General features: G+C 45.8%; 1 protein-coding gene and 1 pseudogene across 1 annotated transcript in view; both read left to right on the top strand.

Annotated features, from left to right (window-relative positions):
- Positions 1-4040: 4040 nt before the first annotated feature.
- Positions 4041-5618, top strand: LOC100951586 (annotated as a pseudogene).
- A 1115-nt stretch (positions 5619-6733) lies between these two features.
- ACAD9 (acyl-CoA dehydrogenase family member 9) overlaps positions 6734-12188 on the top strand; it is a 41671-nt gene continuing 36216 nt past the window's right edge. Inside the window, exons 1-2 of the mRNA XM_003796262.3 lie at positions 6734-6883; positions 11712-11805. Coding sequence (XP_003796310.3) covers positions 6734-6883; positions 11712-11805 — 244 coding nt within the window. The remainder of the gene's footprint in view (positions 6884-11711; positions 11806-12188) is intronic.

Raw genomic sequence — 12188 nt, 5'->3', positions numbered from 1 at the left:
AAAAAAAAAAACCACCAGCTGGTAGTATGCTCCTCTTTGAGGGCACTAGCTCCCAGACAAGGGTAGGGCTAATACAAATGTGGTTGCTTGGGGCTCAATGAATCTGCCTGATGGACATGCCAGCTCCTAGGAAGGATGACTGTGTTTACACCCATACTGTACTTATGTTTCAGTGAAGCTGGGAAGACATTTTTTTGAGTTAACAAGTTGACGCTGGATATTGTAATAAAACTCCCTCCAACGTCAGTGGCTTAATACGTATTTCCTGCTCCTATAACCATCCAGTGTGGGAGTCCCTGTTTTATGTGGCTTTCCTGCAGACGGTTGGTGCTCACAACTAGGCTCCTTCCATCTTGCACTGCCAGCCCCTCGGGCCTAGAGTCCGATGCTTCCAGCTGATGGAAAGGAAGCAGCAAGGAAGAGCCCCCACCTTGTACAGGCTGGACAGAAGTCACGTAACACTGCCATTCACGTTCCCTTTGTGAGAGGGTCCTCTGGTGGCTGGGCGCCGGGGAAGGCAGTCCCCAGCTGGCAGCTGCCTCACACTACAACAGCATGCTATGGATAGAGGCCCAGAGATTTGGGGGCTGTTAGCTGCCTCTGCCACAGCACTACCAACAAGTCATAGGCAGTGCAGTGGGGGGCTCAAAGATGAACGCACTGCCCAGGGTCACCAGCGCATAGGTGCTGCAGAATTGCTTTGTAGCCTTGGCCTTGTTTCTCCATCCTGCTCTCTCTTCTACTGATGCCACAGGCTGGGCTGTCATGCCTGAGGGACTCCCCCACATTGCCTAACTGTGGGGACGCCTCATCAGGAGACTGTGGATTCTAAACCACAGCAGGAGCACTGGGTGTGTGGGCTCTAAGACACAGCCCCAATCTCTGACAACACTACCTGCCGAGAACCGCAACACGCTGGGTTAGTTTGCTAGGGCTGCCAGAACAAAGTATGGTCTGGAGGCAAGAGGTCTGGGTTCAGGATGTTAGCAGGACACGGGCCCTCTGAGGGTGTGGCCAGGCCGGCCTCTCTCCTACCTTCTGGTGGTTTGCTGGTGAGTGTGAGTGGTTCTTGGCTTGTAGATGTGTCACTCCAATCCCTACCTCAGCTTAATAGTGAGGGATCTGGAAGTGGTTTTCTACTCAGTGTTCCTGAGACCCTACATCAGCCTTCTGGCACACTAAGAGTACGGCTCAGTAAGAGTGCTAGTTTTGGGTAAGCTATAACGTGAAAAGGTTTATGGGTGTGATTATACAGGAAGAACATTCAGAAGTATGACGAGGAAGGTAATAGTACTTCACAACAACTTACTAAAAAGATTCATTCTGTAAAATGGGCATTCAGTCAAAAGGCCACAATCAAGGATCCAGAAGGTCTCATGAAGCTCCAAGGCCACAAGTTCCCCACTCCAACGGTGAATATAGGAACCTCTGTGTTTTAAGGAAACTGTTAAAACAATACACGTATCTCTCAAAGACTAATACTCAAGTATAAGATGGAATTCTCACGGTGCTACCATTTTTCACTTTTTTCTGATTTTTAAATGTAAGAGTAACATGAGGGCACACACGGTTGGGTTACAATGTTAGCACTTGTCAGGTGAGCCCGAGCTGTAGCTGTTTCCTTCACCCAGGAAGTGTGCCACATACCCGCGCTTTGCACCCTTTGGGTGGGAACTTACAAACCTTCTCCACTCTCTCCTTTTCTGGAATTTGGGTTTTTCTCTCAAGGGAGCAAACAGTTGTTAATTCATTAGTTTCAACTTAGTATTGAGTACATGTGGTGCTTGTTTTTTCATTCCTGCAATATGTGAGTGTTCTCCAAATCCATCCAGGTTGTTACAGTACAAAATCTCCCTCTTTTATAGTTGAATAGTATTTCGTACTGTACATATACCACAGTTTATTAATCCAGTCATGTGGTGAAGGACGTCTGGGCTGTTTCCCCATCTTTACAGTTGTGAATCGTGCTGTTCTAAACATTCAAGTGCAAATGTCCTTATAGTAAAATGACTTTTTTTTCTTTTGGGTATATGTAATGGGATTAATAGGGTTGCAAAATCAAACGGAAGGTCTACTTTTAGTCATTTGAGGACTCGCCATACTTCTTTCCATAAAAGCTGTACTAATTTGCAGTTCCATAAACAATGTGGGTACAGAAAGAAAGAAAGGAACACTCAGGGACTATTTTTCATTTTTATAGCACTATAGGAAGAACAATTTTTTTTTTTTTGAGACAGAGCCTCAAGCTATCCCCCTGGGTAGAGTGCCGTGGCTTCACAGCTCACAGCAACCTCCAACTCCTGGGCTCAAGCGAGCCTCCTGCCCCAGTCTCCCAAGTAGCTGGGACCACAGCTGCCCACCACAACGCCCGGCCATTTTTTTTGGTTGCAGCCATCATTGTTGTTCGGCAGGTCCGGGCTGGATTCAAACCCGCCACCCTAGGTGCATGTGGCTGGCGCCTTAGCCACTTGAGCCACAGGTGCCGAGCCAGGAAGAACAATTTTTGATTGTGCTACGTATTTTCATGAAGATTATTTTCACTTAAACATCGCAAAAGTCTGGTTTCTCTTCAGAGTGGAGAAAAATCGTTTGCCTTTTACAAAAGTTTTGTGCAATAAATGGCATTACGCTTATTTTTCAAGAAACGGATAAACTAGTAGAATGCCAGAACTCTTTTGCTAATACTCTACTGGAGTAATTAGAAATTATGCCTTAAAATTTTGCTATTTTTTGGGCAAAATTTGTGCCAGTAGATTTTTCACTTGGTGACCTGTGTTCACTCAAGAGGATTTGGACACATCATCAGATTACTTGACTCATCTGGCTACATCTGTTTTGGCAAAAACGTAGAGCAGGACAAACTTCAAACGGTTTTTACATGTCATTTTCTTTCTTTCTTTAACCTATCGAGGTAATTCACAAAGGCAGTTGTTTTCAAATGCCTTCTTCTGAGGCTGAATGCTAAAATAGGCCAGTATTGACCACTGCTGAAGAAACCAGGTAACAAACCTTTAACAGTAGACAAAACAGATGCCACAGACCATGAAAGATGCTTGCTGATATTTTGCAACGAAGAAAGTTTTTGAGCTTGGTTTTCTTGATGCCGTGTCAGCAATTCAATCTTTTATTGGGCTGTGCTTAACACGCTGAGATGAATATAGGATTTTGTGCAGTTTCAAAGAGTTAAGACAACAGAGGCAGGAATCTTTTCCGACACTTTGGTCATTGCTATGATCAACAAGCACAAGAGGGTAAAGAGAAGAGAGGCATTCTTCCTGTAGGAGCTTAACATCCCGGGGGAAAGTCGATTTGCCACGTTCAGGGTGTGACTGAGTTGTGCGATGCCCTGACAAGCGGGCCCTCCCGTTGGGCTCCTATTGCCAGCCCTGTACCATCCCACCCAATAGTTCCCATCCCTTCTCTGTTCCCTCTGTAGATTCTCTTCCTCTGTCCTCCTTATAGTGTTAGTGTTTTCCAAAAAAGTTTTATCCAGACCTCTCTCTGGCAGAACGTATCTTTTCTTTTTCTCTTCCAAAAAAAAAAAAAATACAAGGTGTCCCCAAAGTTGCTACAAATAGGAAAAATTAAACTCATATTTTATATATATACGCACACACACACACACACATATATATATATTTTTTTTTTTTTTTGCAGTTTTTGGCCAGGGCCAGGTTTGAACCTGCCACCTCCTACGGTATATGGGGCCAGTGCCCTACTCCTTTGAGTAGGGCAAATACAGGCGCTGGCGGCGTATTTTATATTTTTAATATTTATATGTTAATACATAGAGAAACAGTTTTTGGTATTTTGTAATTAAAGGTACATTTGAAGCAGAAATAAATCTTATGCTTCTTAGTGATCCTGAGACAGCAGAAGGGAGCTGCAGAAGAACATGTCCTCTAAAGATGAGAACAAATTTTACATTGAGCTAAAGTAATCTTGGAAAAAGCTACGTAACAAATAAACAGCATCCTGGTTTCTTAAGAAATATAATCATTAGGTGTGGCGGAGGCCCCGCCCAAGGTGGCAGGAACCTGGAGGGAGGAGGAGGAATATGTCGGAGTGGACTGTGCCAGTGGGAACAGATGTGCCTGCAGCTGAGAAGCAGAAGCTGAGCAGCAATGAGAACAGCAACCCCGACCTCTCTGGAGAGAATGATGATGCTGTCAATATAGAAAGTGGTACAAACACTGAACGCCCCAGTACATCTACAAACACATCAAATGCACCTGGAAGGAAAAGTTGGGGAAAGGGAAAACAGAAGTCAAAGAAATGCGAATATTCTTTCAAATGTGTAAATAGTCTGGAGGAAGATCATAATCAACCATTGTTTGGAGTTCAGTATAACTGGCACAGTAAAGAAGGAGATCCACTAGTATTTGCTACTGTAGGGCGCAACAGTTACCTTGTATGAATGTCATTCACAAGGAGAAATCTGGTTGTTGCAATCTTTTGTGGATGCTGATGCTGATGAAAACTTTCACACTTGTGCATGGACCTATGATAGCAGGATCCAGAGGCATAATTAGGATAATTAATCCTATAATGATGCAGTGCATAGAGCACTATGTTGGCCCTGGGAATGCCATCAATGAGCTGAAATTCCATCCAAGAGATCCGAATCTTCTCTGTATCTTGCTCTTGTCAGTAAGCAAAGATCATGCTTTACAATCATGGAATATCCAAACGGACACTGGTGGCAATATTTGGAGGCATAGAAGGGCACAGAGATGAAGTTCTAAGGGCTGACTATGACCTTTTGGGTGAAAAAATAATGTCCTGTGGTATGGATCACTCTCTTAAACTTTGGAGGATCAATTTAAAGAGAATGATGAATGCAATTAAGGAATCTTATGATTATAACCCAAATAAAACTAACAGGCCATTTATTTCCCAGAAAATTCATTTTCGGCTCGGTGCCTGTGGCTCAAGCAGCTAAGGTGCCAGCCACATACACCTAAGGTGGCAGGTTCGAATCCCCAGCCCAGGCCGCCAAACAACAATGATGGCTGCAACCAAAAAATGGCCAGGCGTTGTGGCGGGCCCCTGTAGTCCCAGCTACTTGGGAGGCTGAGGCAGGAGACTCGCTTGAGCCCAGGAGTTGGAGGTTGCTGTGAGCTGTGATGCCACAGCACTCTACCCAGGGTGACAGCTTGAGGCTCTGTCTCAGAAAAAAAAAAAAAAAGAAAAAGAAAATTCATTTTCCTGATTTTTCTACCAGAGAGATACATAGGTATTATGTTGATTGTGTGTGATGGTTAGGTGATTGGATACTTTCTAAGTTTGTGAAAATGCCATTGTGTGCTGGAAACCTGGCATAATGGAAGATATAGATAAAATTAAACCCAGTGAGTCTAATGTGACTATTCTTGGGTGACTTGTGACATTGGTACGTAAGGTTTTCTATGGATTTCTGGCAAAAGATGCTTGCATTGGGCAATCAAGTTGGCAAACTTTATGTTTGGGATTTAGAAGATCCTCATAAAGCCAAGTGTACAACACTGACTCATCATAAATGTGGTGCTGCTATTCGACAAACCAGTTTTAGCAGGGATATCAGTATTCTTGTAGCTGTTTGTGATGATGCCAGTATTTGGCGCTGGGTCCAACTTTGATAAAATATTTTTGCCTAATCAAAATTATAGTGTGTTGTCTATGTAAAACAGAATTAATGTATCTTGCTAATGAGGACACGTAGAGCATTTAGAGTTGTCTTTCAGCATTCAATCAGGCTGAGCTGAATGTAGTGATGTTTTCATTGTTTACATTCTTTGTACTGTCTTCCTGCTCAGACTCTACTGCTTTTAATAAAAATTCATTTCTGTAAAAAAAAAAAAGAAATATAATCATTAGCTCCTTGTACCCTTTGTCGTAACTGTAACTATGCAGCTGATACTGAGCTGAAGAAAAAAGGATCAAAGTGGAGAAAGCTGTTTCCTTGGAACTCAGAGTTTCAGGCCTTAAGGCACGTGAGTTCCGGCAGGCAATTAAAAGTTCCTTCCTCTATACTGTCGGTGTAAGAGTCTATTTTAAGTCGCCCGGGTGCTGCGACACATTTAGCTACAACGTCCCGATTTCCCTAAGTACGTACGGCGACCTTTCCTCCGCCTCTCACGTGTATGTCACATAGACGAAGCAATACAATGCCAATCTCAAGAACCCACCATCCGATAAAAAATGGAACAGCTGCACCGTGAGTCCCCTGCGGAGATACGAACACCGCCAATGTCCCCACACTCCCTTACAGCTTCGCCGCCAAAGGCAAGACAGGCAAGGAGAGGAAGCTGGGCCATACTTTTAGGTTTTTGCACACCTGCAAAGCATCCTAGGAACGCTTCCGATTCAGCATCCACGGAAACAAGCGCTAACGCACGACAAACCGAACACCTCCTCCCCGACCCACCCCCACCTACTCGCGTGACCATGGCAGCCGGAACCTAACACAACCCGGCTACCCGTCGACCCCGATCGCCTTTGCTTTAGGGACGCGCAAGCGCAGTGGGACTGGTGAAAAGCAAAGGCTATGGCGTCATCAGCCTGCGCGGCTACGGGCACGTGGTTAAACAGGTCTTGGTCTCGCCCTTCTGGCTTCTCTAGCTACGTAGCCTGCCTGTGCGCTGCGCAAGCGCAGTGAGGACTGTGTGGCGTCGCATGCCGTTGACGTCATCAAGGCCGCGTCTCTTGTGTGAGAGGCGCCAGGAGGTGCGGAGGTCGGACGACTGGAGACAGCATGAACGGCTGCGTGTTCTTCCTGCGCACTGCAGTGGCCGCGCGCGCTTGCCAGCCTCTGGTGGCTTTCGGCGCGAGTCGGCGGGCTTTGCGCACTAGTCCACCGATACAAGCTTTCGCCAAAGAGCTTTTCCTGGGCAATATCGAGACGGTAACGCGCCCCTGGGCGGACCCATGCTGTCTGGCTCCTGTTTCTCGCCCTTTTCCAGGCAAAGCTGGGGTCGAACTTTGTCAGAGTCCTCAAACCTGCCAGAGAATTATACCCTGGGAGCTTGGCGTGTTAATACTCTGGGTGCTTGGATTCCACTGGACCCTTCCCACGCAAAGGATGGAACATTTCCAAGGCAGGGCCCTGAGAAATATGGTGTTGCCGTGTTCCAACTAATTTTTGTCAGGGGAATTTGGGAAATCCTAGGCAAGTTGATCACTAAACAGCCGTTCCCACCCAGTTGTTCTGGCCTCGACATGTGGGTGGCTTTCTTATTCCTAAACACAGCTGAGACCGTGCCACTCTTCTGTCACTTTCCAGCGGCCCCAGGGCGTCCTTCCCCGGGTGAGCCTTTCCCTGCCACTGAGGTTCCACAGAAATTTGGCCCTAAGGTGAATTCCGCAGTCACACTACCCTGCCGGTAGTAACCAGCCAGTAATAACTCAGTGGGTTTATTCAGAACCCACTTTCCTCTTAGAGTTGAAAGACTTGGGTTTGATCACGGCTCTCGGACTTTGCGATTCTTTCAGCCTTAAAGTGGTGCTTAGCGACGTCTTCCCTCAAAGATTGTGTTGTAGGGCCCTAGTGAGAATACACAGTGCATGGAGATTCTTAAAGTGTTACATACTGGGCAGCGGAAGAGATACAATTAGCGCTGGCTTAAATACTTACTAGTCCTGTGACCTTGGGCTAATTGGTTCACCTGCCTTAGTGGGTTCATCTACAAAATGGGAGTAAACACAGTACTCGCCCCTCCTAGAGGTTCTGTGTTTGGAGCTTGGCAGAACGTTGGCTAATCCTGTATCAGAGAAGCAGTTATTCTGTAGCTCTCCTTAGAACATTACTAAGGTTGTCAGGCTCATCCCTCTATAGCAGTGCTCCAGATGTACAAGGTGAGATCCAGACTAAGAGCTGTTTGCCCTGCTGGAAATTGCAGAGCTGGGTCTTTAAAGGATGGTTGGGTGGTGCTGTGGCCTGGAATCTCCTGCCTCCCAAGTATAGTGAAGAAAGAACAGGGGTCTTGAGTGTCTGTTTCTGTCTCTACCCCTGTGGCACCACCTCCCCCACTCTCACTCTCAGCTGTCAGCTTGGCTTCCTGTGTCACTGAGAAAATCAAGCAGAGGAGACCTTCTGCCACCATAGTTATGCCTTCCTCTCATGTGTGTCCACTTTATCTGCATTCTGCTACTGCGGATGAACTGTCTGCTCATGGCAAATCCACCCCCCCTGGTTAGACCTGGGCCTTGTCACCCACTCAGGATGATTTTCTCCTTTCTGCTCTGCATCCAGTGTTCTCTCCTTTCTACCGTTCAGGCTTTTGTTCCTGACCAGTCCCTAGAGTGAGCAGTGACCTCTAGTGACCTGTTCTCAGTCCTCATCCTACTGGATGCCTCAGTGGCATCTGACACAGTTTATCCCCCCTCCTTCTTGGATACACTTTCTTCTCCAGCTCCTTAAACACAGTTCTTACCATTCTCTGAATTATAAAATATGTCACTGACTGGTCCTTCTCTGTGTCCATTGCTGGTTCCTTCTTGGCCCTTAAGTGTTAAACAATGGTTACTGTTTCTGACTAATCTAGTTGGAGTTGGAGTTTACTAAGGCTCAGCCTGTGGACATCATCTCTTTTCTTTTTGAGACAGAGTCTCTTTGTGTTGCCCTTGGTAGAGTGCTGTGGCATCACAGCTCACAGCAACCTCCAACTCTTAGGCTTAAGTGATTCTCTTGCCTCAGCCTCCCAAGTAGCTGGGACTACAGGCACCCACCACAGCACCTGCCTAATTTTTGGTTGTAGATGTCATTGTTGTTTAGCAGGCCCTGGTCAGGTTTGAACCCACCAGCCCTGGTGTATATGGCAGGCGCCCTAACCACTGAGCTATGGGCGCTAAGCCATATCTTCTCATCTAGATATGGCTTAGCGTCCATTCCCTAGATGATCTACTGTCCTGGCTTTAAATGCTGTCAATATCCTGATGACCCTGATTTCTTTCTCCAGCTTGGATTTCTCTCTGAACACCAGTTTGGTTTTTTTTTTTTTTAATCTACCTTTGTACTCAAAAACTCCACCCACATGCCTGATGGGAATCTGATATTAGCAACATGTAAATCTGAGTTCCTGGTCCCCACCCAATCCTGTTTTTCCCACCAGGCTTTCTTATCCAAGTAATGGTGACTGTTCCACTTGTTCAGACCAAGTACATGGAGTCACCTTTGACTTCTCCTATTCCCCTAGTCCACATCTGCTCCCACAGCCAATCCTGTGTTCTCTGCCTTCAAGCTGTGTTTGCATCTGACTACTTTTTGGCCTTCCTACCTTTAATACCTTAGATTAGGCTAACATCATCTCCAGTAGCATTACTGGGATTAGAGCAGGAACATGGCAGTGATGCTTAGGTTCTCAAAATAGGAAGAGACCTTTCAGATTATCTAGGCTGTTGATTGTCACTGGCCTCAGTTGGGCCAGAGGTATTCTTGGAGTGCCTCTGGAACTATTGTAGGGATGAGGAGGAAGTCATGTGAGTGATATGTGGATGACTGTTGTCCCCATCAGCAGCCTTAGTGAGAGCGGCTTAGCTTTTATCTGTTTTGTACATTTGGTTTCTACACTAGAGTTATTTGAATAACAGGTTCTACTGCTTTTGAAAATTTCAAAACTGTACATTGCAACTAAACTCCTCTCCCATGAGATATTTGACCATTGTTGGAGAATTGTTTCTTTGATGTCCCTAGGTGTGTCTCTGTCTCTCTGTAGCATTTACCCTGTGACTGTACCTGAAGGCCAACTAGTTACCAGGCTGCCTCTCTTTTCTCATCTGGTCTGCCCCACTGTTCAGAATCATCTTCTCTACCACAGCCCATTGCACAAGGCCCAGGTGACAGTAAGCCTCCATGTATGTAGACGGAGACTGAGCTTTGATCTGAGAGGCTGAAGAGTGGAGAAGTTCATCAGGTTTGATAGACCACCTTCAGGGTGGTTCAGGATGAACAGAGGCAGAGATTTCTTTTTTCTTTTATTTTTTTATAGAGACAGAGTCTTACTTTATCACCCTAAGTAGAGTGCCACGGCATCACACAGCTCACAGCAACCTCCAACTTCTGGGCGTAGGCGATTCTCTTGCCTCAGCCTCTAGAGTAGCTGGGACTACAGGCGCCTGCCACAATGCCTGGCTATTTTTTTGTTGCAGTTTGGCCGGGGCTGAGTTTGAACCCGCCACCCTCAGTATATGGGACTGGCACCCTACTCACTAAGCCACAAGTGCCGCCTAGAGGGGGCAGAGATTTCTTCAAGTCAGCTATCTCTTTTAGTTAGGAACCTGCCTGTAAGTCAGTGTCCTGGCCAGAGAGAAAACAGTTGGGAGCATATTGCTGAAGTGGACAAGTCAGATATTGATGAAATGTGCAAAGGGGAGATTGAAGACTGCTTTGAAGACTGTCTGGATACAGGTGGTGAGCGGGCCCATGAGGAGAGGAGGGGCTCCTGGGCTTGCACCTTATGACCCAAGACGTCACTGCTCAACAGCCTTGGGTCTACATCCACACCTTGTGTTGTGCTGGCAGCTGAGGGGGCAGCTGGAGCCCAAAAAACCTGAAGGGCTCAGAATATGGCAGCATGATTTCAGCGTCAGGGTGGGTATCCTGGATGGTCAGAAACATTGGCCAGTCACTGGTTTGAAACAGAGATTGAAAATTGCATCATTTTCGGGTGGCGCCTATGGCTCAGTGGGTAGGGCGCCAGCCCCATATACTGAAGGTGGCAGGTTCAAACTTGGCCCCAGCCAAACTGCAACAAAAAAATAACCAGGCATTGTGGTAGGTTCCTGTAGTCCCAGCTACTGGAGAGGCTGAGGCAAGAGAATTGCCTAAGCCTAGGAGTTGGAGGTTGCTATGAGCCGTGTGACACCACGGCACTCTACTGAGGGTGAGAAAGTAAAACTGTCTCTACAAAAAAAAAGAAAAAAAACTGTCATTTTTTAGGAGTCATTTTCTAGGCAGTGAGGTAGGGACATGAGCAAAACCAGGATCCAAGACCTTTTTTGCGACTCCCAGCCACCTTCTGAGATAAATAGGATTATTATAAGAAGAGAAACTGACGCTGAGAAAGGCTGTGTGAGTTGCCCAAATCACACATCCAGGGATGTGGTTGAGCCCCGGTAGATCTGGTTCCACAGCCAATAACCTTACTTCCTTGTACAGACAGGGAGCAGGTGTTACTGAGAGGGAAGGACAAGGTGGGGGACTCAGTATCAGACCTGATAAACACAGTGTATTCTTATCAGTGCAGTGTCTGTAATTGATGTAGAATTTTATATTTCAGTAAGGAGCCTCTACATCCCCTATTTTCCCCAATTCTTACAAGGTTCTTGAGTATGTATTACCTGCACATGATGGGTGAGAAAGCAGAAGCTTAGAGAGCCAAAGGGATTTGTCGAAGGCCAATGATTAATCGTGAACTCAAGGACTGGATCCCAGGGCTTCTAAATGTTGGTCAAGGGCTCATTGTTTCATTGGACAGTCATCACCAGTGTTACTGAGAAGGAAAGCTGATCAAAATCAGGAGTCAGCCTGCTTGAGCCAGGGAGAAAGATGGACACAGGTGGTATCCTATCTCTTAAGATCCAGGAGGATGGTGGGGTTGCTTTCTGATTCCTTCAGTAGGTAATGTCCTGCTGGCCAGTGTGGAAATAAGCACATACTTTTCCTCCCTTTTAACTGATGTAACCATGATGGCAGATTGCTAAACATTTTTAGTAAATATTTGTTGTTTTTTTAGAAAGAAGTTTTCCCATTTCCGGAAGTTAAGCAAGATGAGCTTAATGAAATCAATCAGTTCATAGGACCCGTGGAAAAATTCTTCACTGAAGAAGGTATGTATGGTTTTCTTCATTATTGCTTATTTTCATTATAAAGGTAGATAGGTCAGTATTTACATTAGAAGTGGCATCTGTAGGGAAGTTCTCTTGAGTATCATTAATGAAGGAGAAATAGTTTCCACTCTTAATATTTTGCTCTAAGGATCATCCCAATTGCTGTTTAATGAAAAGTCCTCTAGTTGCGTGCTCCTCCATGTGTCTGTGGTAAAGGAACACTTGAGCGTTTCCAACTGGTTGCAGACAAACACTTCTGGGAGATGCAGTAAGAAGTCACCTGGCTTCTCTCAATTGATGCAGAAAAAGCTTTTGATAACATCCAGCATCCCTTTATGATCAGAACACTTAAGAAAATTGGTATAGAAGGGACATTTCTTAAA

The sequence above is a fragment of the Otolemur garnettii genome, unplaced genomic scaffold (assembly GCF_000181295.1).
Source record: "Otolemur garnettii isolate 467f Iridium unplaced genomic scaffold, OtoGar3 scaffold00101, whole genome shotgun sequence".
Taxonomy (NCBI): domain Eukaryota; kingdom Metazoa; phylum Chordata; class Mammalia; order Primates; family Galagidae; genus Otolemur; species Otolemur garnettii.
This window is presented reverse-complemented; position numbering and strand designations above follow the sequence as displayed.